Source organism: Danio rerio, chromosome 12 (assembly GCF_049306965.1).
Source record: "Danio rerio strain Tuebingen ecotype United States chromosome 12, GRCz12tu, whole genome shotgun sequence".
NCBI classification, from domain to species: Eukaryota; Metazoa; Chordata; class Actinopteri; order Cypriniformes; family Danionidae; genus Danio; species Danio rerio.
The window spans coordinates 26,551,354-26,576,784 of record NC_133187.1 but is presented as its reverse complement, the minus strand read 5'-3'; the positions used below and the strand labels follow the sequence as shown (position 1 = coordinate 26,576,784).

The 25,431-nt window shown below is 35.5% G+C and overlaps 2 protein-coding genes across 4 annotated transcripts in view; both read left to right on the top strand.

The window, feature by feature from the left end:
• The window catches only part of foxn2b (forkhead box N2b), a 35,785-nt gene extending 33,627 nt beyond the window's left edge, over window positions 1-2,158 (top strand). The window contains exon 5 of one of the 2 annotated variants that reach the window (XM_073917626.1): window positions 42-2,158. In XM_073917626.1, coding sequence (XP_073773727.1) covers window positions 42-394 — 353 coding nt within the window. In that variant the 3' untranslated portion in view covers window positions 395-2,158. The remainder of the gene's footprint in view (window positions 1-41) is intronic. The other variant, NM_001017555.2, reaches the window with a different exon arrangement.
• Window positions 2,159-6,835: 4,677 nt separating this feature from the next.
• Window positions 6,836-10,563, top strand: LOC108191718 (uncharacterized). 2 transcript variants are annotated; one of them, XM_068218683.2, is made up of 4 exons: window positions 6,836-7,465; window positions 7,956-8,084; window positions 8,253-8,344; window positions 8,489-10,563. In XM_068218683.2, exons 1-4 carry the CDS (start codon window positions 7,300-7,302, stop codon window positions 9,044-9,046), a joined length of 945 nt encoding a protein of 314 aa, XP_068074784.2. In that variant the 5' UTR covers window positions 6,836-7,299; the 3' UTR covers window positions 9,047-10,563. The 2 variants fall into 2 exon arrangements, with proteins under 2 accessions (XP_068074784.2, XP_068074783.2); XM_068218682.2 differs by having other exon boundaries at window positions 7,139-7,465; window positions 8,250-8,344.
• The last annotated feature ends 14,868 nt before the right edge of the window (window positions 10,564-25,431 follow it).

Sequence of the window (25,431 nt, the reverse complement as noted above, 5' to 3'; positions counted from 1 at the left end):
AAATCATCTCTCCTCATCATTTACTACTCCAATTTTTTCAGACCCAGAAGAACAAGAAGGACCCATCGATCTCTCCAGAAGGGACTTGGTGGTGGTGAGTCGGGATCCAAAGCAGGATCACAACTACAGCAGCACCCCTGCCCCTCCCTGCCCTCGCCAGATGCCTCTTTCACAGCCGCTCAACTTCAGCCTAGGTTTGCACCACGATCAGGAGAGACGATGGCCACACAATCCACTGCAGGGTCAGCTTTTAGGGAAACGCAGCCGAAGAGATTCACGTCCCGATGTGGATGAGGAGCTCAAGGAGGCGGCTGGATCGCTATTACACCTAGCCGGTATTCGCACCAGTTTAGTCGCCTCAAGACGCAAGAGCAGGAAACTCAGTAGGAAATGAACCCAATTCTGTAACTTCATCCTGTGGCCTGCCCAACCTATTTATCTCGCTCTCTCCTCTGGTTTGGTGTTTCTTCCTTTTCATTTCTAGTTTTTGGGGTGTTTTCTTTTCGTCTTTTTAACCGGGATTACATCCCCGGTCCACTCATCAAAACATGGCAATACAAACACAGGAGAGAAAAGCCATACTGACATGTTTTATGTACAGAAAACAAACAGCCCACGTCATTTTGAGTTCATACGAAGAGGATTTGAAGATGTTAATCATTACAAAAAAACACACTGGTTAAAGAAAAAAAGATTTGCATGCTTCCACCTCTAAATCAACACAAAACTTATTTATATGAAGAAAAAAAAAAACGAATGCATGGATTGTACAAGCTCCCACGCTTCTTCACCATAGAAGGAAACAAAAAAAGCTTAAGAAAACATCAATTTGAAAGTGCCATTGATTTTTGGATCATACTATAAACATGATACAAAGAAGAAATGCAATAATTAGTCCACCTAAATACCTGTAGTTCTTTTATTTTTGTACTGCTGGTTTATATCTCATGTGTTGTGACGGCATGCCCCTGGGAGCCTTTCGCTGCCGCAGTTATGATGTCAAAGTCACATGACTCTTCTCGTGCATCCTGATTGGATCATTTGTGTGTCCCCGCCCCCCGATCCTGATCATTATGACTGGAGGACAGCTCGAAAGAATCAGCTTGCATGCACCTCCACCTCAGTGTTTCCCAGACGCCAGCGATCTCAATAATCAGGTTTTGGACTTGATTCATATGTGTACTGCTTGCTTTTGGAGCAGCCAATGACAAAACAAGAACCTCTTTAGCTCCTCTATAAGATTCAAATCAACTCAAAGAGTCATCTCCACCCAAAGCAGGCTTTTGTTTTGGTAGAAAACGTGAGGAATTGTCCAGCAGGGGGAGCTCCATGAAACGCCACTTTCCCACTGCTGCTTTTGAGGCCTCCAGAGAGTCGTGAGGAAACCAGAAACAATGTGAATTGCACTATAAACGCGCCTGCAAACAGGAGAGAGACGTTCTCCCATCACTGCGGCTCACAGATGGTGCTGACTTTGGGAGAAATAATCAATGGGAGAGCCAAACGGACGTAAAGTGTGCTCCTAAGATGTTTGATTTTTTTTTTTTTTTTCTTTTTCGCCAAAGCTGCTGCTCACAAAACTTTGCCTGGCTGTGTGTGACCTTCGGTTTGTTCCTGATTGGGTTTTTAAGTGTTTGTTTGAGACTACATTAGGATTTTATATACCCACGCATGTGAAATTGTGAACTATAACTGCCACTTGCCCCATTACACTGGCAAAACCTGAACTTCCTGAATGAGTTGATTATTTAAAAACTGCCTATCCTCGTGAAGCTCTTTCGCTGTCACTTTAATCATCGCTGCCAATCCTTCTCCTCCCGGCTGTACATAGTGCTAATACAGAATGCAAGTATTAACGCAGGGAGGGGAGCCGAGCAGTAGTTTTAGAATTTGAGGCCAATTTTGAAAACCGCTGCCTATTATTATTATTATTATAGTATTATTATTATTGAGATATGGTCCACTAACTGAGTTGCCACTTCCCCATCAGTTTTGTCATGTTCGTCTGCTATGAAGGCGGCAGGCTGAACCTGATTTTTGATTTTGTAAGCTAACCTCTGTTAATAAAAGGTTTATAAAGTTTATTTTTGCCAAAGATATGCAACTGTTGCATTATATATGGTATTAAAGAATAAAAGAGTTTTTTTTCTTTTACTGATTTAGTGTTTGTTGTTCACTGACTCCTCAGATAATTAGTTACAAAAAGACAAGAAAGCCTAATAGACAGTTCCTCTTTACAAAACATGTCATTGGTTAATTATAGACCATTTCAATGTGGTGATGTTCATGGACCAATGACATTTCCTGCTTGTCATCAAACAAGAGGCGATTCAATCATAACCTAATGTTAAAACAGCTATCATAACATTATTTATCAATATGTGGCTCTTTTTGGATTTTCAGAAAAAAAATGACAGGAAATATGTTGGGACCATTGTTTTTGTTTACATCCTTCAAAATGGTCTATAGTAAAAGTTATTTCTTTTTTTGACATTTTTGCATTCACTTGTGTTTTACTGCTAAACTTTCATCATTATTTCAGTTTATTATGGTTTAGCCTCTGACTGCTGAATGCAACATCATTAGGATGCAAAATAAAACATCATATGAGTCTACAGGTTGTTATTTAAAGGCCCATTCCCATTAAAGAACACTAGCTCTGACACTAATGTGTGCTATAAATAGGGCCAGACGGAATCTGCGGACATTTTTGGCTATTTCTGCGGAGAATATTAGTAAAAATTATTATTAATTATTAAAAAGTTATTTTGGGAGTGTCATACTTAAAACCTTAATATATAAAATAAAAAAATTATATATTTTTATCTTTTATTTAATGTTTAAAATGCAAATCCAATTAGATTCACTTCATTTGGTAAATAAAGCAAGTTTGTCATATATCTAGTAAAAGACAGAAAGAAATACTGTACACACTGCATTGTACATAAATCAGATTAACATTTTCACAGTCAATAACATTACTTAAAATAATTAAAAAAGCTGAATAAATATAGATTTACACACATTTACTCAAGTAAAGAAACACAATTGATGATAGGCTAAAAATCTGCGGAAAATCTGCGGAATTCTGCGCGTTCAGTTTCCGGGTGGGCCTAGTTATAAGCACACTGCAGTAACGTAGAATGTAAATGGTAGTTGAAGTAATATGTAAATACATCAATTGACCTTTTACAGTTGAAATCAGAATTATTAGCCCCCCTTGATTTTTTATTTATTTATTTATTTTTTTTAAATTTCCCAAATGATGCTTAACAGAGCAAGAACATTTTCACGGTATGTCTGAAAATATATATTTTTTCTTCTGGAGAAAGTCTTATTTTTATTTCAGATAGAATAAAAACAGTTAATGTTTTTTTTTTTTTTTTTTTAAACCATTTTAAGGTCAATATCATTAGCCACTTTAAGCTATATATATTTTTCCACAGTCTACAGAACAAACCATCTTTATACAATAACTTGCCTAATTACCCTAACTTGCCTAGTTAACCTAATTAACATAGTTAAGCCTTTAAGTGTCACTTAAAGCTGTATAGATTTGTCTTGAAAATATCTGGTAAAATAGTATGTACTGTCATCATGGCAAAGATAAAATAAACCAGTTATTATAGATGAGTTATTAAAATCATCATGTTTAGAAATGTATTGAAAAAAATCTCTCCGTTAAACAGAAATTGTGGAAAAAAATAAATGGAGCAAATAATTCAGAGGGTTTAATAATTCTGACTTCAACTGTGCGTTGGCTGTTGGCATATACAATTGCATGGAAGATGTATGAAATTAAAAACTTGCCACTTTTAATAAATAATTATTATAGTATTTGAAATTAAGCTATATCACGTAACAACATTTGTTAGACCGATCAAACAGTTCAAGACTCTGAAAAGTCATTTACTAACACTTCACCTTTTCTATACTACTTTGATTCATTTTGGCATAGTTTACCAAAAGATAAAAATTCTGTCATTATATACTCACATTTGCTTTAACTTGACTTGATTTAGTACTCAACAAAAAAAAGAAGCTTATAAAGGTTTGGAAACTCTTGAGGGAGAGTAAACGGTGAGTAAAGGTTTGGGCGAACTATCCTTTAAAGAAAGTGGAGTTAATGCAATTGTTAATGTTCACCCACCAAAAATACTATCCTGCCATATTTAATCACTCTTGACTTGTTCCAGAGCAGTTTGAGTTTTTCTGTTGAACACAAAAGGAGATATATTGAAGAATGTTAAAAACTATTGACATTCATAAAAAGAAAATCAAATACTTCAGAAAACAATGGTTACATGGTTTCCAACATTCTTCAGCATATAAAAAGGTCTGAATCAAGTGAATGACCTTGTTAATAAATGTGATGAGTAAATGACAGAAAGTTCATCTTTGAGTTGCCACTTTTAACAATGATGATATAATTTCAAGATTATCCATCATTTTTTTTAACTAAGCTATCATGTCAAGCACCTTGCTTTGTCAGATGCAGTCATTCACGCTCAAGCTCTGTTTGGAGAATGCAGATAGAATACTTGATGTGTACTATTCAGTAGTAATAGAAATCAAGTATGCAGTGTTGATATTCAAGATGTGCTTCAGACTTTTGTTTGATTATACCACCATCTAGTGGACAGTTACAGCCACAGACTGTTTTGAAATGCACTTTTTGTAACAATTAACCTTAGCGCTGTTTAAATAATTACGATTTATTGTAAAAGCATGTTTTATTTGAAAGATTTCTCCTAATTTTAAAAGCAGTGTTTATATTATAGTATCCATCCGCATGTTTACAGACTATTTTAAAGGACACCTATGATGCGAAATCAGCTTTTGTAAGCAGTTTGAACAGAACTGTAGGTATAGTGTCTCCACTGTCACATTAGAGAGATATAAACACGACAAGTCTCTTTTTTATTTCCTGACTAATAGTAGTAATATAATAATAAATAATATCAAGGTCAAGGATAAATCTTGAATGAAAACTCTGAACTAAGATCTTCTGCTCGTGGCCGTTCAGAGATTTAGGAATGCACATGTTGTAAATTAGTATCAAATTTACTTTTGTTTTTAAAAATGAAATAAGTGCTGAGAATTGTGTAAAACATTACCTTAAAAGCCGCAAAAGATCTTGTGTGTGTGTCTACTTTCTGAATGACTCGTTTTAAACAGTCCAGACAGCGCTTTACTTCTTTGTTGAATGATTCAGTTGTTTGAACCAGTCGTCTCACTCATTACAGTACATTACTACCACCTACTGGAAGATTTAAACTCTTTTTTTGAAGATTATTTTCATTTAAAAAACATATTTTCATATTAAAATCAAAAAAAGCAAAAGCAAAAAAGTACAATAAAATTCAATCTGTGAAATAAATGGATAGTTCACACATGCACAATTAATTGTCATAATTTACACACTTTTGTGCCGTTTAAATCAGTATAAGTTTCTTTCTGTAATAGATTATTTTTGTTAATGTTTACTTGCTTCTTTTCACGTTTACAGTAATGATAATTGATCAATCATTCTTTTGTGGTAATTTTTGAGTCAATTTTATAATTTTAAACATGGAATTTTCTTAATAATTTGCTTAACTCAATTCAGGATAACCAATAATAACTTTTTAATGGCCACATATTTTTATTTTTCCACATGATCGTAAGTATTACTATATTATAAGTATTACTAAGTGTTATTATTTTTTCATTATTTATCATGTTAAATTTTTTTTAGATAAGAGCTAACAGCTTGCATTGATCCATCTGTAAGCAGTAATTTTGAAGTTTCTTCTGGCCATTCAGGTGATATATTCTGTCTGTAGCATCAGGCCAACCTTCTGCTGTCTAGAATCGGGTGATTTGTCTGTACAAATCCATAAATTTCTGCATAAATAAAACAATAAATATGCATATCTATCTATCTATCTGCACATTTGTTTAATTGTTTTATTTATGCAGAAATGTTTGTATTTGTTTACTTGTTGACTTATTTGCCTATTTATTTTATTTATGCAGAAAATTGTGGAAATTATTTAATAGTTAATTGATTTATTTGCTTATTTATTTATTTATTTATTTATGTATGTATTGTTTTTTGCAGGTTTCGTCCTCCATACACATCATACGTTTCATTTTAACAAAATAGTTTTATTAAACAGATTAAAGTTGTTCACTGAACAGCTTTAGAAATGGCAATTGGTAAATGGTCAAATGAGATATTGCAAAAAGAAATGACAAACTACAAAAATATATTTTATATTTTATTTTTATGTTTCTTTGGATTTTTCCTGTTTATTACATCTTATTAAATTGTTTCCCCCAGTATTAATCTGGGTGTGTTAATTTTTGAACTGTGAAGGTCTATTTTTTGTTTCAATAGTTCCAGTGTTGGCTTTGATGCTGTAAATTAATGTAGGGCCTATGCTTCAGTGTGCAAAGAGCAAATGTTTGCCTGCATGACAATTGCCAGATCTGGTCGGTTTAATTAATATTATTATTATTATTATTATTATTATTATTAATAAAGCATTATTAGAATTAAATAGTTATTGGTAGTTAATAAGTTAATATGAATTAACAGTGAAACTTTATTTTCATTAACTAACGTTAACAAAGACGAATAAATACTCTAGTAAATGTAGCCTATATTGTTCAGTGTTTGTTGATGTTTGTAAATTCATTAACAAACAAATAAATAAATAAAGCTATGTCCCAAAAAGTACTAGATAAGTTCAAATATTGTATTTCGTAAAAAATGAAACGGAATCACTAAACTCAAACTTTATTCTTCTTCAACAAAGTCCAATTTTTAACGCTGTCAATATTAACTAACTAAATAAATAGCCTACGACTTTTCCGGAGGAATAAAATAGAAATAGGAAATACTGTGATAAATGTCCTTGCTCTGTTGGTAATTATTTGCAAAAGAATTAAAAATTATTTTTAAGGGCTTCAAATTGTATTTGTAATTGAATTTGTCTTCAATTGTATATAATTCGAATACATTTAACCTGAAAATTCTATTTAAAACAACTTATGTCGTATATCACAATTTAGATTATTGAGCTAAGATTGTTTTTATGTTATTTGCATTTATGCTTACTCCATTTAATTCAAAAGTAAACACACGCGAATTAACCTTTCGAACATGTAGAATCTCGTGACGCGTAGAACGTTTAGAATCTCTCCACATAAACGTCACCGGTGACCCTGCAGCACAAACGCAATTAACTTTGTTGGTTTGCAGTTGGTTTGCAAAAACGATCTCTGATTTTGTTAAAGTGAACACATTGTTGAATGATGGCGGATGGATTCAGTATCAACGATTTGACTGTGATGGAGAAGCCAAAGCAAAAACGGCGCTTTAAACTTCCCTCTTTCCTAAAGGCTGCCAGGAAAATCAAAATCTTCCGGTGCCAGAAACAGACGCAGTTCAAGCAAGCGCCTGAAAGAGGCAGTGATTGTAAGTCATATTTATGAAGTGATATGAGTCTTCGTATTCAGGAGTTTCACTGATTATAGGTTATTGAGTGCCTTTTCCGTCAAGGTTCGGCAGGCAGACTCCTAATTAACAGACCTTAAACCGGCCTTAAATGAGGCTGAAGCTCCTGAAATCAGGGCCAAAACATTTTTAAGTTGTCCCAATGAAATCTCAAGAATTGTGTTGTTTCAGCTTACTTTAATTAGTTTGAACAAGTAAAAAGTGTATGGAATATTACAAACATATTAATTTGCTTAGATATGTAATATGAACATCATTTTAAAGTTTTTGGTGCATTGACCAATTGTGTAAGCAGATTTTGAATTTGTGGTAACAAAAGCTTAGCTACGGTAATCATTTGCGTTTTTCTTTTAGTTTAATTTGTTGTGAAACTTTGGTGATGTGAATGTTCTACAAATTGTATTTTAATTAAATTTTAAAATGTGTTATCTACATTCATTTCTCTTAATAGGTGAGGAGGAGGAAGTGAAAACTAAGAAGAGTAAGGTGGCAAATTTCTTCAAAGCTACAACAAAACTCTTTGGGATGTCCTGCTTTCGTCAGGCTGAGGAGCAGCTCTCTGACTCTGAAGGCTCTGATGGTAAATCATCATATTTATTTGTTGCTATATAAGTTTATTATGTTATAAATAATTTGTATATATAATAATTTGTATGTTTAAATAATTTGTATTAATTTCCCTTTACCCAAAGTTTAACATCGCCTTGAGTGTAAAATTGACTAACTGCAGTCATTTCTCTATTAGCAGATGACTTTCTGTGCCAATCCCAGTCTGATGAGAGTCTGGAGGTTGCTCCGGACATCGTTCATGAAGTGAGCTGTGTGATGGACGACCTAAAGGTGAGTATATAAAGATGAGCAACTGTTTTAATCCATGTTCTCCTGATGCTTTCACTAATATGTCAAAAATCTGTTTCAGGATTTTGAGAGGAAATTTATGACATCATAACATGTGAATTGACTTAGTTTGGTTTTGTTTATTAGGTGGACGAGACAAATGACTTGACACTCAACGTAGAGTACGTCAAAAAAGAGGAGGAGGAGGAGATGAGAATGAATGATGAAAAGAACACGGAGGAGGAGGAAATGAGAATGAATGATGAGAAGAACACAGAGGAGGACAAGATCAAAAAGAGAAAGAGGAGGAGGAGGAATAGGATGAAAGAGGAGAAGGAGATGAAGATGAAAGAGGAGAGGTTGACAGAAAACGAAGAAAAGGAGGAGAAGAATGAGGAGATGGTGAAGACGAACAAGAACAGAATGAAAGAAAATGAAGAGAAAGAGGAGAAGAATGAGGAGATGGTGAAGATGAACAAGGACAGAATGAAAGAAAATGAAGAGAAGGAGGAGGAGATTGAGGAGATGGTGATAAAAGAGGAAATGATATCAGAAAATGATGAGGTGGAGGAGGAGAATGAGGAAGAGAGGGAAAAGACAAAGAAGGAGAAAGAGAAGAGAAAGGGAACAAAGAAAAGAAACAGCAAGATAATCAGACAGATGATGAGGAGGAGAAGCAAGAGAAGGAGAATGAGGAGAGTTTGAATCAAAATAATAATTGAAAATAAAAAAAATAAAAAAAACTGGATGGACAATTCTTAATTTATGGTCTAAAATATTAATATGCAAAACAATTGCATGTCAAAAGAGTGCATGAACTGCTCTATCTTTCTGGCCTAGTTAATGTGCACAAATAGTTGTACACAAAAGGGCAAGCACAACACAAGTTCTACTGAGAAAAGAAAACACTAAGGGCACATTAACTTGATCAAAACAGTAATAAAATTGAATTAATCAATGAGGACATGAAGAGCACACTGTTAACAAATTCCTGTAGAATCTACAGTAACTCAACCTTTCAGCAGTTCAACTGTAATTTACTGCAAATCAGCAAGAATACTGATATTTATCTGCAATATGTGTATTTAGTATTGTATTTCTTTATTGTAAAATCTACAGTCATTTTCACAATGCTTTAAAATAATACAGGAAATTAAAATGCAGGAACATACTGCATAACTGTCCTACAGTAAAAGACATTTAATTTTACAGTAAATACAATTACTGTAAATCATTAACAGCATTTATGAATGATCATGTGACAATGAAGAAAATTCAGCTTTGCATCACATAAAAAAGTACATTTAAATACATATTTAAACAACACATTTACTTTAAACTGAAATTAAAATGGCAGAATTTTGATTAATTGTTATAATAAATGATTTGTGCCTCAGAAGATGAAGATGAAATGCATTGAATGCTAGGTGGGTTTTGGAGGTAAGACCACTCTTTGAAGGCACAAATTACACTTCTGAGAAGTAATAATTCTTAAAATTAGACTCAACTTTGTCATTACACATGTACAGGTACAAGATAACACAATGCAGTTATAGGTCTATGACCAGGAGTGCAATAGCAGTAAGTGCAGGATATAAGATATGTAAATACCAAACACCAAACCACATTCATGACAGACTTTGGCTGAGGGATTTTAGAATGACCAAACCAACATTTCAGATGTTTTACAATGTGGTGGCCAGTGCGCTGGTTTGTCCATGCCGTCCCATTGTGCCATTTTTTTGTGGTCTCATGCTCTGGTGAAGCAAAATCTAATCACTTTTTTGGTGTGCATGCTGAAATGTATTCAATAAATCTGTTTCCTGTGTAGATAATGCACATTTATTATTATTAGAAACAAAGTTTATACTCATTTTTAATTTATAAAACATTTTGGTGATTCCATTAAGATCTTTATAAAATGCAATATTCCAAAATGGGCATAAATACCATACACTGTAAAAATATCTGTACATTAGCATTTTTCTGTATTTTGTGATTCATGTTTTTATTATTTTAGCAGTTTATTTATGCAGTTGAATATGCACATTATGATCCTTAAAAAGTTACTTTAATTAATTGTTTTAACAGTTTAACAGTATATTACACTACTAAAACCTGCCAGTACATTTTCTGTTATTTTACAGAATTTATTCTGTCTATATTATTTCTTATTATTTTAAACTACTAAAATGTCATTTAAAGTCACTTTGTTAAACTGTGGAGTTGGGTTGGTCCCAGTCTACATGCTCTGTGGCAGATCATGTCATATCTTTAAATTTTTTTTTTTAGCAGTGGACAATTAGGGGAACGATCATGTTGCCTTAGTTCATTAGATCCCCTGATTGACCAATTAATGGACTCAAAAAGACAGAGTCTCACTGATTCGCCTTCAGCAGCTAATAGTAATAATAATAATAATTGCTTACATATTGCGCCAGACTGCACACCACACACCAGCTGATTGGTGGAGTGGAGACAGAGTGATGAAGCCAATTATGATATGGGGATGGTTAGGAGGCCATGATAGACAGAGGCCTGTGGGCCAGGATGCCGTGGTTAAACCCCCATTTTTTTTTTTTTTTTGAAGGACATCCTGTTTTTTTTTTTAACAACCACAGGGAGTTATGATCTTGGTTTAACATCTCATCCAAAAGACGGCACTTACTGAGCAGTATAGATGAATCACCATGTTTGTAAACATTCAGGATGCGCACGCAGGGAGGTGGCAGAAAAAATCCAGGAGCTCTAGCATTTACAGCGAGGGACTGACATATGATGTGGTACAGTTTGTTGTTGTCTTAGAAATAAGATTGATTACATGTTATATAAATATTATTTACATAATGCTTTCAGAGTATTATAACAGCTCGTCACCCAGTGATAAGCACAGTGATTCGGCAAAATTAACGTGTTAAAGTGAGCGGCGTTCATATGACAGGTCCATTTGCGATAGCACTCTCCCAATTAGTATTGGATAAGACGAAATGACCAAGCATCCAGCCTGAAATATACAATCTCATTGAAGCTCCAGAGAGAGAAGTTAAAGGCCTACAAGTCTTTGGATGCCAACAATGTTGTTCTTTGTGGTCATGTGCAAGAAATGATGTTCCACGATTACAAAACTTTAAGTGCTAAAAACCAAGAATTCCTTAATAATATAATTTTATAAAAATATTATAAGCAAACTCTAAACAGCAAAATCATGTTAGCAGCCAAAGATTATCAAAGTACAACATTGTTCACAGTCAAATAAACAGTCAAATAATTTTGTTTTCAAGTCACACTTGCAGGTTATTTCAGACCGAATATTCAAAGTGCCGTGGTAAACATTATAGGGAGTGTGTCACAAGTTGTCACTGAATGAATGTGTGAATATAAAACCAAGTTTACCTTAATAAGTTACACTTTCACATTTCATTCTTAGCATTCAGTGTCGGCAGTTTAATTCACCATATGTAACAAAAGCTGCAATCAAAAACCAGCAATGTGTATGATTCAGCATAGCATGAACTTACCTGATATAATGTGAGAACTGCAACATCGAGCATTTCTAATTAGTTTGTCACTTCATTTAGCTCCCTTTTAGCCAAAGACGTTTGCAGTTGGCATTAAAGCAGTGTGGTGTACGATAAAAGTTAAGTTTTCTATTTTTGGAAATTTGGCATCCTACCGCACAACATGACATGTTTGCTATTGCAGCTAGTCTTTTTTTTTTTTTGCAACCGGGGACCCATGTGACGTAGGTTGGTAATTCATCTATATAGTCCCCCTCACTTTACTGCAGCATTAGAGCCCACACAGACTGCAGGTTGAGCGCCCCCTGCTGGTATCACTAACACCACTTCTGTCAACAGCCTAGCTTTTCCATGTGGTCTACCATCCAGGTACTGACTGGGTGCAGCCCAGCTTAGCTAGCTTCAGTGGGCAACCATGTGAGAGTTGCAGAGAGCTAAACGCTGACGTACCAAGCATACTGGACCCAAGTGAGGAAGTAATGATCGAAGCATACTGGACCCAGGTGAGGAAGCCCCAAATATTTTGAGTTGCAGCGCTAGCAATGGAAACATGAAACACCAAGTAGTTACCAGAACTATGGTTTTAATCCATTTTCTTAAAGCAAAGAGTTTGTGACCCAGCCACAGTGCATTATCTGTGCCAAAGTTCCTGCTAAGTAATGCATGAGGCCATCAAAATTAATGAGACATTTGCAGACGACTCATTCTCAATACAGTGACAAGCCCAGAGCATTTTTTGAGTGCAAGGCGAAAGAATTGACATACACCCAAAATTAGATGAGGGATGTCACAGCTACTGTAAAGAAACTTTTAAAATATTGTAATCTATCACAGTTGCTGGAAAAAAAATGCCAAAGCAAAGAGAGGGCATACAATTGCAGAAACTTTTGCCATTTTGCCGTATTTTCTGAGGGAAAATGAGGTCTCAGGCAAAAAAAAAAAAAAAAAAAAAAGGTTGGGAACCACTGGTGTAGATAATGGTGATGGCATGTTGCTATAAATATATACACATGAAAGTCAGGTTTTCCTCAAAAGATATGTAAATATTGGTTTCATTGTGTTCAACAGAAGAACAAAACTCAAGCAGGTTTGTAAAAAGATGAGTAAACGGTGACAGATTTTTTATTTTTGCCTGACCAAGGTCATAACAGTTTCTATAAGCTCCTTCTGGCTTCTCCGTGTGTGGTTTTCTCACTGTCCACCGTTCCCTTGACTTTCAGCATTGAACCCCTGGCCTTGATACATGCGCCATATCTTCATAACAGATTCCTCTTCTCAGTGCTCTTCCTCAGCCCATTTGAGGCTTGGGTTCAGGGTGGTTTTAGTGTAGCACAGCTGCTGGAACTGCCACACACTCCCACAACACACACACACACACACACACACACACACAACAGCAGAACAACAGCTCTCTGTCTCCCAGCTTAAACATTATTGCAGGTGCAGAGATAAGAACTGAGTCAAGACTTGAAGAATCAATCTCACTCCTTACTTGCCCTTTATATTGTGCCTCAGTTTGTGAAAGGAGGGTTTTCCTTTACAGCGGAGGATCTTTAAGATGTACTATAAGTGCTTTTGACTTAAAACTCGCACTCTGTCAGACTCCATTCATACTGCGGTTGGCCAGCGAGGTTATTGTGACCTTGAATAAATCATTCCAGTGCTAAAGGACTGGAATATTTGCGATAAGAGGGGGAGATGGCAAGGGCTATAAATGTCTTTTCAACGCACATGAGAACTAGAATGATATAATAGATTAGAAAAGCCATTTGAATGGACACTGATGGTTAATATAATGCAATTAAAGTTTTTAATGATTTTATTTTTTTTAAACTGAACAGATACACACATATTCATGGTCTCAAGCCTTAAAAAGATTGTTCACCCTAAAAGTCTGAGGATTAGATGTGATTTTTTTTCATTGATTAAATGTTTCAATTTTATTTTTCCATTTAGTCAAAACCAAAATAACAAAATTTTTTAAAATATCTTTATTTCCTAAACAGAAATGGTTCTACCAGTTTTGAATGATATGAGGGTGAATTAATGGTCCACGATTATTGGACCAAGATTTGCACTTGGGTGAATAATCTTTTAAAATTTTTCGCAAGAACAGATGTAAATCATTTGACAAAATGTAGTAGAAGGTTCCACAAGTATGGCAGTGATGTTCTTAGAACTAATAATCAAACATTTTAATAATCTTAGGTTTCACTTTCAGGTACGTGTTAAATGAATCATGGTGTTTAAGACAATACAAACATGAAACATTTTAATAATCTTGAGAACTTTTTCCTCTTTTAATAAAAAATGAAATTTGAAAGAAACAATTCAAAAACAATTCACTGAGAGCCGTGTGCTGAAGGTATTTATACCAAACTACGCTACATAAAAGTTGCCATGGGTAATTTCCAGCCCGATCTTACGAAGAAATGTAAGAATTTTATGTTTTGTCAGTTTAGTGGCTAATTCGGATAAGTTCAGTTGTACGAAAATGTACGATTTAAAAAAAGAGGTGTGGCACCAAACCCCAACTGTCACTGGGTGATGAGCAAATCGTACTAATTTGTACAAATTAGATCATACAAATTCATACAAATTAGCCACTAAATCAAAACGTTACGAATTGTCATAAGATTGCATTGGTAATTTTCAAATTTATTTCAGAATATTTCAAAATAATTAGAAAATGTTACTTTAAATTGGATTATCTAATGTTGTAAAATAAAAAAATAAATAAAAAATAAAAAAACGAGTTCAATGCTGAACACAGAGGTCAAGCAGAATCTGCCTTTGACTTGATTTGCACACTAATTTTGAATAATATGAGGGCAAATAAATGGTAAGTATATTTTATTTTGCACTTGTATAAATAATCTTTTAAAATTTTCCACATGAACAGATGTAAATCATTTGACAAAATGTAGTAGAAGGTTCCACAAGGACATAGTATGGTGATGGTGTTCTTAGAACCAACAATCAAACATTTTAATAAAAGTTTTATTTTCAGATAACAAATCATGTTGTACAAAACATGAAACATTTTGATAATCTTACAAACTTTTTCCTCTTTAAATTAATTTCATTTTGGAATAAAACAATTCATGGATGTTAAAGGGTCATGGAACCTTTATTTTTAAGTATGTGCTTTTGAAAAAAATAATTATCTACTTTTTTTTAACATATACATTTTTTGTACACTAAAGCCCAAAGTAATCTTGGTAAAACTTTACAATAAGGTTCATTAGTTAATGCATTTACTAACATAAACTAATCATAAACAACACTTATACAGCATTCATTAATCATAATTTAATATTTACTAATGCATTATTAACATCCAAGTCCATGCTTCTTAACATTAGTTAATGCACCGTGAGTTAACATGAACTAACAATGAACTACTGTATTTTCATTAACTAACATTTACTCACTATAAGAGCCATAAGTTCATTGTTTTATTTATGTTAAATTGATAATAATGTAAAAAGCAACTTGAAAATATTTTACTAAAAGTAATTTAATTTTTAATATAGAGTATATGCTGATGTCACTTCCGGTAAGGAAGAAGTAGTGTCATGAAGATGGAAGCAAGACAGTTTTTTGACCGTGTATTATAGTTCAGTTAAGTTGTTATTAAACATGTTCGAAATGACATCACTGGACTGTCTTATGTTACCCGCGTTCAAATCCTGCTAATTCAGAGAAACAAGACAAGAAGAGACGGATCGATGGCACATACAATTTAGTCAAAAAACTTGCTCTATGGATATGAAAATGAAGGAGCGCACGTGGCACGTTATGACGGACGGAGATTCATCTCTAAACTATCGTCTTTGAGTGATCTGAAATGACTCGCGATCGTGGATTATAAATAGTGGATGATATTTCTCCGGTGGATTTAAAGCTGTTTTACAGGAAGGAACGTGACTGACACGTATGAAACGTTGCATAACAGTAAGGTAACGGACTCTGATTCGGCTATATGATGACTCAATGCATATTTGAAGAAGCTGAAATGCATACGGTTGATGCAGAAAAGTATTGCGTGTACTTTTAATCGTCTGCAAACAGTTTGTGCATTGATTGAATGGAGATGGCTGAAGGAAGCGAAAGTGAAACTGCAGCTTTCGAACACAAGAGGGCGCCTAAACCTACTGAAAAGGCTTTAGAGGAGAAATTGCACAGAATTATTGGATTGAGAAGAGCTAAATTATCTGCTCTTACCAGTAATATAAAAACCCTAGAAAGGTTGATGAATGATGATGAAAATCTGCAGAATGTGCACGATTTAATGCAACTTGACTTTGCACAATTGTTAGCAGAGTTTAATGATTTAAATGTTCAAGTTCAAGATCTTTTGTCTGAAGATGAAAGGATTGCAGACCAACAAAACTGGTTTCAGCCTAAAATGGACTCTGTGAATATTTTTAGGAATAAAACAGAAAACTGGATAGCTGCTGTAGCTGAGAAAAATGAGAAAAATGACAATGTGGAAATGGAGGATGATATTATGCCTCATGACAGTGCCTCACAGGTATCTTTGAACAAAAATGAGCTTAAGCAGCGGTGTGATTCAGTTACAAGTGGATCTGTTTGCTCCTCTGTATCATCTGCATATGCACAAGAAGAATCAAAACGTGCAGCTTTGCTAGCAAGGGCAGCATCATTAAAGAAAAAACAACAACTTGTAATTGAAGAGATGCAGATAAAGGCAAAAATGGAGGAACTTGAAATAGAAACAGCGCTTGCAGAAAGTGATGCCAAATTAAAGGTTCTGAAAGAATATGAGCATTCAGAGGATGGAAAAAGTAGTGTGCGGTCAAAGAAAAGAAAAGGAATCCACCATAAACAGCTTGAACTGAAAACAGAGCAGAAAGAAAGCTCACCTTCTCATTCTACTGTGGCGAAGGATAAAGCAAAGTCTGTCTCAAGTCCAAAGATACATCCAGCAACAGAACTGAACATACAAGTACCTGGACACAATGACTATCCACAAGCAGACAACAGCATTATTCAAGTTATGCAGAAACAAAATGACTTGACTGAGTTGTTGGTGAGACAACAAAGACAAATTCAGCTTCCTAGTAAAGATATACAAGTGTTTAGAGGGGATCCATTAACCTATAGATCCTTTATCAGGTCTTTTGAGCATACCATTGAAAATAAAACAGACAATGAAAAAGACAAGTTGTATTATCTTGAACAATACACTGCAGGAGAGCCTCAAGAGATTGTCAGAAGCTGTGAATATATGCCGTTAAGCAGAGGTTTTAAAGAAGCAAAGCGACTGCTCGAAAGGCATTATGGAGACGAGCTTATTATAGCAAGAGCTTTTATTGATAAAGTTCAAAAGTGGCCTCAAATCAAGTCTGATGATGGCAAAGCCTTGAGTGCTTATGCTTTATTCCTAATTGGATGTCGCAATACATTGGAAGATGGGGAGTCCATGGAGGAGATGGACAGTCCCACCAATATGAGAGATGTAATTTCAAAATTACCATACAAAATGAAAGAAAGGTGGCGATCAGAAGCATATGACATCAAGGAAAGACAAGGAGTAAGAGCTAGATTTACTCATTTGGTGGATTTTATTGATCGTCAAGCAAAAGTGGTCACAGATCCTTTCTTTGGAGACATACTGGACAATCGCAATGCTGTAACTGCAAAGGTGAATCAGAAGGAGAAATTTCCTGCTACTAGGGGAATAATAAAGAGCAGCTTTGCAACCAACATATGCATGGAGGAAAGAAGGCCTCAAGATACATCAAGTAAACTTGCCAGTCCAGCTAAGATGGTAAGCGCTTTTGAAAAGCCATGTATGTTTTGCTCAAAAAGTCACACTCTTGAGTCATGCACTGAAATCAAAGAGCAGCCACATAGTATACGTGTGGACTTTTTGAAGTCAAAAGGCTTATGTTTTGGATGCTTAACTCGAGGTCATTTGAGTAAGATGTGCAGAAAGAGAATTGAATGTAAAGAATGCTCTCAAAGGCATCCAGACATTTTACATATGAAGGAGGATCGCAAAGTGACAAAGCAGGTTGAGACACCAGACAAAGAGATCTCATGTGCCCAGATCTCCCTAAGTCACCAATCATGCAACTACACAGAGTCTGGAGGAGATAACTGTGTGCTGTCAATAGTGCCAGTTAAAGTCAAGTCAAATAAAAGTGACAGATATGTGGAAACATATGCTTTCCTCGATGCTGGAAGTACAGCAACATTTTGCACAGAGGAGCTGCGAAATAAACTGAAACTGAAAGGAAAGCCAACTCAGATTCTATTGAGCACTATGTGTCAAGACAAGCCAGGTGAACAGAAGTTAGTGAGCAGTTTTATCCTCACCGACCTGGAAGTATGTGGGCTAGACGACACCAAGTATATTGAACTACCTAAAGTCTTTACACACAGCAATATTCCTGTTCAAAATGAGAACATTCCTAAACAGGAAGACATTCAAAAATGGCCTTACTTAAGTGAAGTGAACATACCCTGTATTGATGCAAATGTGGGGCTTCTGATTGGTGCAAACAATCCAAAGGCAATGGAACCATGGCACATTATAAACAGCCAACAAGATGGACCATACGCTGTTAAAACTGCACTAGGTTGGGTAGTAAATGGCACCATTAAGAAAACAAACAATGCAGAAAGGTCCAAACTGCCACATCATACAGTTAATCGTCTCTCAGTAGTGGAAATCGAAAAATTGTTGATTCAGCAATATAACTCAGACTTTCCAGAACGCCTGTATGAGGAGAAAGAGGAGAAGTCACTGGAGGACAAAAGATTCATGCAGTTAATGCAGGAAAAGACTAAATTTGAGAATGGACATTACTGTGTGAAGCTACCCTTGAGAGATGAAACAGTTGACATGCCAAACAATCGATGTGTTGCTGAAATACGTGCAGCTAACCTAAAAAGAAAGCTTCAAAAGAACTCAGAATTGCTTGATGACTACACTACGTTCATGAAGAGCATAGTAGAAAAAGGATATGCTGTCAGAGTTCCCACTGAACATCTTAATCGCAACGACAACAAGGTGTGGTACATTCCACACCATGGGGTGTATCACCCGAAGAAAAACAAAATTCGTGTGGTTTTTGATTGTACTGCTTCCTTTCAAGGTATGTCTCTGAACAGCCAATTGCTTCAAGGTCCAAACCTCACAAACACACTTATTGGTGTACTCACCAGATTTAGAGAAGAACCGATCGCTGTGATGGCAGATGTGTAGTCAATGTTCTATCAGGTGAAAGTTCCTGAGGAAGACACAGATCTACTTCGCTTTCTTTGGTGGCCAGATGGCAATTTGAATGCACCTATAGAGGAATACAGAATGACAGTGCACTTATTTGGTGCCACCTCATCTCCTAGCTGTGCCTCTTATGCACTGAGAAAGACAGCAGAGGACAGAAAACATGTAGCATCGCAAAAGGCTGTGGACACAGTTCTGAACAATTTCTACGTGGATGACTGTTTAAAATCAGTGTCCAATGAGCAAGAAGCAATCAACCTTGTCAAGGAAATTCAAGATTTGTGTCTGGAAGGAGGTTTTCGATTGACGAAGTGGGTGAGCAATAATAGGAAAGTATTGTTGTCTATCCCAGAAGATCAAAGGGCCAGTGGAGTAAAAGACCTTGACTTGGATCAGGACTCTTTGCCTATAGAGAGAGCACTGGGTATGCAGTGGTGCACAGATGATGACACCTTCACATACCATATCAAAGTCCAAGAGAAGCCGTCGAGTAGAAGAGGTATCCTCTCAGTGGTTAATTCAATCTATGATCCTCTTGGCTTTCTGGCTCCACTCATACTACCAGTTAAGTTACTTTTAAGAGATCTGTGCAAACAAGGATATGGCTGGGATGATGAGATTGACGACAAGCGTGCTGATCAGTGGGTTAAATGGCTAGAAGATTTAAGTCAGATCTCAAATGTCAAGTTCAAAAGGTGTCTAAAGCCAGAGAAGTTTGGCATCACAGAAGAAGCTCAACTGCATCATTTCTCTGATGCCAGTGAGAGTGCTTATGGCACAGCAACTTATCTGGTTCTTACAAATGAACAAAATCAGAAATATTGCTCATTGTTGATGGGGAAGTCAAGAGTAAGCCCACTTAAACAAATCACAATTCCTAGATTGGAACTGACCGCCGCAACCATAGCAGTCAAAATGGACAAGATACTAAAACAAGAACTACAAATGCCACTGCAGCCATCTATTTTTTGGACAGACAGCACAACGGTGCTGAGTTACATTGAAAATGAGAGCGCCCGCTTCAAAACCTTTGTAGCCAACAGGATTTCACTAATACGGGATGCCACCACTCCGTTACAGTGGAAGTTTGTCAGGTCAGCTCAGAATCCAGCAGATCAAGCTACTAGAGGTATTAAGGCAAAGGACTTTCTACAAGCAGAAACATGGACAAAGGGCCCAAACTTTTTGTTGAAATCAGAAGAAGAATGGCCACAAAGACCAGATCAGATTAATCAATATCAACAAAAAGACCCTGAAATTAAAATTGAAACCAAAGTCAACATTCTTAATGTCAATGAAAACGACATCCTGTGCAGGTTAACTGACTACTACTCGAGCTGGTTTCGTCTGAAAAGGGCAGTGGCATGGATGCTAAGACTAAAAGAGACACTCCTACAGTTATGTAGGGCAAGGAAACAGTTTCAGGCGTCTATTGAAACATCTGAGAAAGACCCAGAAAAACAAGCATCCCTTCTACAAACTGAAATGCAAAAATTCAAATCAAAAATAAAGAAAAGGTCACTGAGTCTGGAAGATTTAAAACAAGCAGAAATTCTTCTTATTCAGCACAGTCAGAAACAACAATTCCTGGAAGAAATTGAGGCTATCAAACAAAATGTGACTATTAAGAGAAGAAGTCAGCTGTACAGGCTTGACCCTGTGCTCCAGGATGGGATCCTAAGAGTGGGTGGTAGACTTAACAAAGCAGCCATGCCAAATGAATCCAAGCATCCTGCAATTCTGTCAAAATACTCCAGAATTTCAACACTCATTTTAAGTGACATTCATCAAAGATACGGACATTGTGGTCGAAACTACACATTGTCCATTCTCAGACAAAAATTCTGGATTCCCCAAGCTAATTCAGCCATTCGAAAATTAATACATAAATGCTCAGTTTGTCGCCGGCTTAATGGAAGAGTTGGAGAACAGAAAATGGCAAGTTTGCCAGAGGACCGTCTGCTACCTGATAAACCGCCCTTTACAAACGTGGGTGTTGATTACTTCGGACCCTTTGAAGTGAAACGGGGCCGGAGTACTGTAAAAAGGTACGGAGTGTTGTTCACTTGCTTAACGATTAGAGCAGTTCACATTGAGGTGGCTGATAGTTTGGACACTGACTCTTGCATTAACGCTTTAAGGCGTTTTATAAGTAGAAGAGGACAAGTCGCTGTCATGCGCTCAGATAACGGCACAAATTTTGTTGGTGCAGAAAGAGAGTTGCGAGAAGCACTGAAAAATCTGAACCAAATCACAATAGAACAAGCCATGTTGCAGAAAAACATTAAATGGATCTTCAACAGCCCAGCTGCCTCCCATCAGGGAGGAGTTTGGGAGCGTCAGATCCGTACAGTTAGAAGGATACTTAATGCTCTCCTAAAGGAACAATCTATCAGCGATGACAGTCTTCATACCATCATGTGTGAGGTGGAAAGCATTATAAACAACAGGCCAATAACTACCACATCCGAGGATCCGAATGACCTTGAGCCTCTGACACCTAACCATTTACTACTGTTAAAAACTCAACCCAGCATGCCACCAGGCATCTTCAAAAAAGAAGACCAGTATATGAAAAGACGTTGGAGACAAGTCCAATATCTTGCTGATTTGTTTTGGAGCAGATGGACTCATGAGTATCTGCCCATTCTTCAAGAACGCAGTAAATGGACAAAACTTAAAAGGAACTTTGAGCCAGGCGATGTAGTGCTAATTGTGGACAGTTCTGCTCCCCGCAATTCATGGATAATGGGAAAAGTAGTTCAAACCTTGCCTGACTCCAGTGGAGCTGTACGCCGTGTGAAGCTACAAACCAAAACAAGCATTCTAGAGAGACCTGTAAACAAATTGTGCTTAATTCAAGAAGCAATTTAAGAAGAATAGGTGAAACAAAGACAATGTGAAAGGACTACATTTACAGAATGACTGAATTTCTATGCTTCTTGATGATGTTTAAATTTGAATGGCTCTTAGAAGTTAAATATGTATATGATAATTGTTTGATCTCCTGTCCATACAATTAGGGGCCGGATATATAAGAGCCATAAGTTCATTGTTTTATTTATGTTAAATTGATAATAATGTAAAAAGCAACTTGAAAATATTTTACTAAAAGTAATTTAATTTTTAATATAGAGTATATGCTGATGTCACTTCCGGTAAGGAAGAAGTAGTGTCATGAAGATGGAAGCAAGACAGTTTTTTGACCGTGTATTATAGTTCAGTTAAGTTGTTATTAAACATGTTCGAAATGACATCACTGGACTGTCTTATGTTACCCGCGTTCAAATCCTGCTAATTCAGAGAAACAAGACAAGAAGAGACGGATCGATGGCACATACACTCACATTAATAAATATTGTAGTAAATGTATTGTTCATTGTTTGTTCGTGTTAGTAAATGCATTAATTAACATTAACTAATTAACCTTATTGTAAAGTATTGCAATCTTTAGTTTCTTTACACGCTTGTTGGTCCATAGCATGTAAATTGCATGATGCAAATTTTGTCATGTGTACTCGTATTTTTTGGCATTTTCCTTTTTAAAATTGATTCTGCACTATGTAGTTTTTCCACAGGATGCAAACACAGTGTTTCAAGCATTTTCAATCATTTAAATATAGGTCTCAAACTCAATTCCTGGAGGGCAGCAGCTCTGCACAGAGTTTTGCGCCAACCCTAATCAAACAGCTGATCCAATTAATGAAGGTGTTCAAAAGTAGTCTTGACCAGGTTGTGTTGGAGCAAAGCTGTGCAAAGCTGTGCAAAGCTGCGTCCCGCCATAAATCAAGTTTGAGACCTATATTAAAATAATCTAACTGATTACATTAGGATTACTTTTCATAATGGAAAAACAGAAAGTTTTCAAGTATTAATCATTTTCAAACATTTGGTTACCGCACTTTCAATTTACTGTCAGACTTTCAAAAATGATTCATCACTTGAATTAAAATTAGAATCAAATTTGTACAACACAGACAACACCATTTTTTTCCCTTTAAGATTATTCTGTTTAAGGGGTTAGTCACCAACAACTGCCATTCTAAACACCTGAGACTTTGATTAATCTTCCGAAGGTATTTTCAATAAAATCCGAGAGCTCCCTCTTCCTGTATGCACAGCAAAGGTCCTGAGACATTTAAAGTCCAGAAAAGGAAGCAAAAACAATACATTCCAACTGACTGTAATCCACATTCTAACTACACTGTAAAAATATGAAGAGAGAATTATGAGTAGGGCTGGAGGTCATCGCGCACACCCTGTCAAACACCACCAAACCACCACCCCCGACAGTTAAGCGGGACTCTGCAAAATAAACCGTGAAACTCTGACCAATGTGAGGAGAGTTTACTCACACATGACTTGTTTCAGTATTTTGGTCCGTTTAGAAACTTTGCAGTGTGAAAGCAAACTGCACCAAGAACAAAGAGCAACACTGTAACAATTTTAATCCCTGTTTCGTAACAAATGAATCGATTCACAGGTGTGAAAGCACCTTAAGTCAACGGAACTAGTGGCGCCCCTAGAAAATTTTCTTAGGAGTGGCCAGATGAGGCCACACCAAATCTTGAGACGCACACAACAAAATAATGTGTAGTGAATAATGAGTAATGTTACATACTTTTTTCTGGTAAATAAAATAATGTAGTTTAAATAATTATTCTTAAAATATTGCAATTTATTTCTTGAAATTAATCAGCATGAGTACACGTGCAAACCAAATAAAAAACAAATATTTAATTTAAAAACACTTTTCAGGTCAGTTATTTTTCAGATACCTTTAGTGTACAGCATACAGTATATCCCATGTCTAATTAAATGAACATTAATGGATTAATTAAAAAAACTGACAAATGAACAAACTGAAGGAAACGCATTAACCATATACACACACAGACTCACTACAGACCATAATAATATCGTTTATCCTTGTTCCTATTCAAGTGTCATTAATATTAATATGTCTTCTGTCGATGTACCTTTTTGCAAAATATATCCTCAAAATCATTGACATTTTTGGCCCTTTTAAGTCAAACAGCAAAATATTAAAGGTGCTAAATAAACTAGATTCAGTGGATTTCAAAACTTTTTGGTATTTGTGGTTTTCAATCAGAAAAACAACAACTTTTTAATAAAAAAATAATAATTTCTTAATAAATAATGTACAAGGTCTGTGAATCGGCTATGCTGGTGGCACTGATCAATTCACAATAATTTAGGGGCTTCATTTTATTTCTTTATTAATTAATTAATTTATTGAAATATTGTTAATTTACGTAAGTACATTTAAATTGATAATATCAACAGCAAAATCACATTGGGGTGGCTCTTTGGGGGTGCCCCTGAATGGAACTAATTTAAGTAGATTGAACATAAAACAACAATTTTTAAAATTTTTTGAAATCTCAAGAATTGTGTTGTCTGAGCTTTTTTTTAAATTAGTAGTTTAAACAAGAATTAATAATGAAATGTTTTGAGTGTACTATAAAAACATCTTTGCCAATGTCTTCTCTTCCTCGTCAGGCGGTGTGGTACTAAAGGCAGTATGAGGTATTACCATTAAAGTCAGCAGCTGAACACGCAAACAGCATACTGCCAGTAGTAAATGTGCACCATGATCTGAGATCGAAGATATAAACAAAGTTGTTTCCACAGACTTTTTTTGGTGCATAAAACTGTTCTTGCAGCTTCATATGATTACAGTTTACTGTAAAACTCCTGAAGTCACATGGAATGGTTTGACAATGTCTTTGATTTCTTTTCTGGATTTTAAAACATCTCAGGATAGTTGCTGTCTGTAGAAAATAAGAGAGCTCTCAGATTTTATCTTAAATGTATCAATTTGTATTCCGAAGATGAACCTAATTATGCTCATTTTTGGGTGAACTAACCTTTCGAATAAAGATTTGAAAATTATAACACTGTTTTAAAAATCCACTTAAAACTGGCAACTAACAGTGCTTAAGATGGAAAAGAGTTCATCTAAAAAAAAAAATCGAAGGAAGTAAAACATAATATTTCCAGTGTTAGGGAATATCTAGCTGACACCACTAAAACAATAGCAGTTTAACAGTAACTCATCTACTTTTAAAACAAGCTTTTGTAGTTACTTTTTCCAGCAAATAGTGCAGAATGACAGTGGCTACATTTCATTTAGTTCATCTGCAATAGGCTACATAGTGTCAATCAGGCTAGCTACTTTTCAGTATTAACTTGCTACCTTTAAATTTACATTCCCACACTGATATTTTGTTAACCTGTCAAGCAAGGCTGGTAAAGTTGCTTTTAGCTAAAATAGACAAACTAGTAAA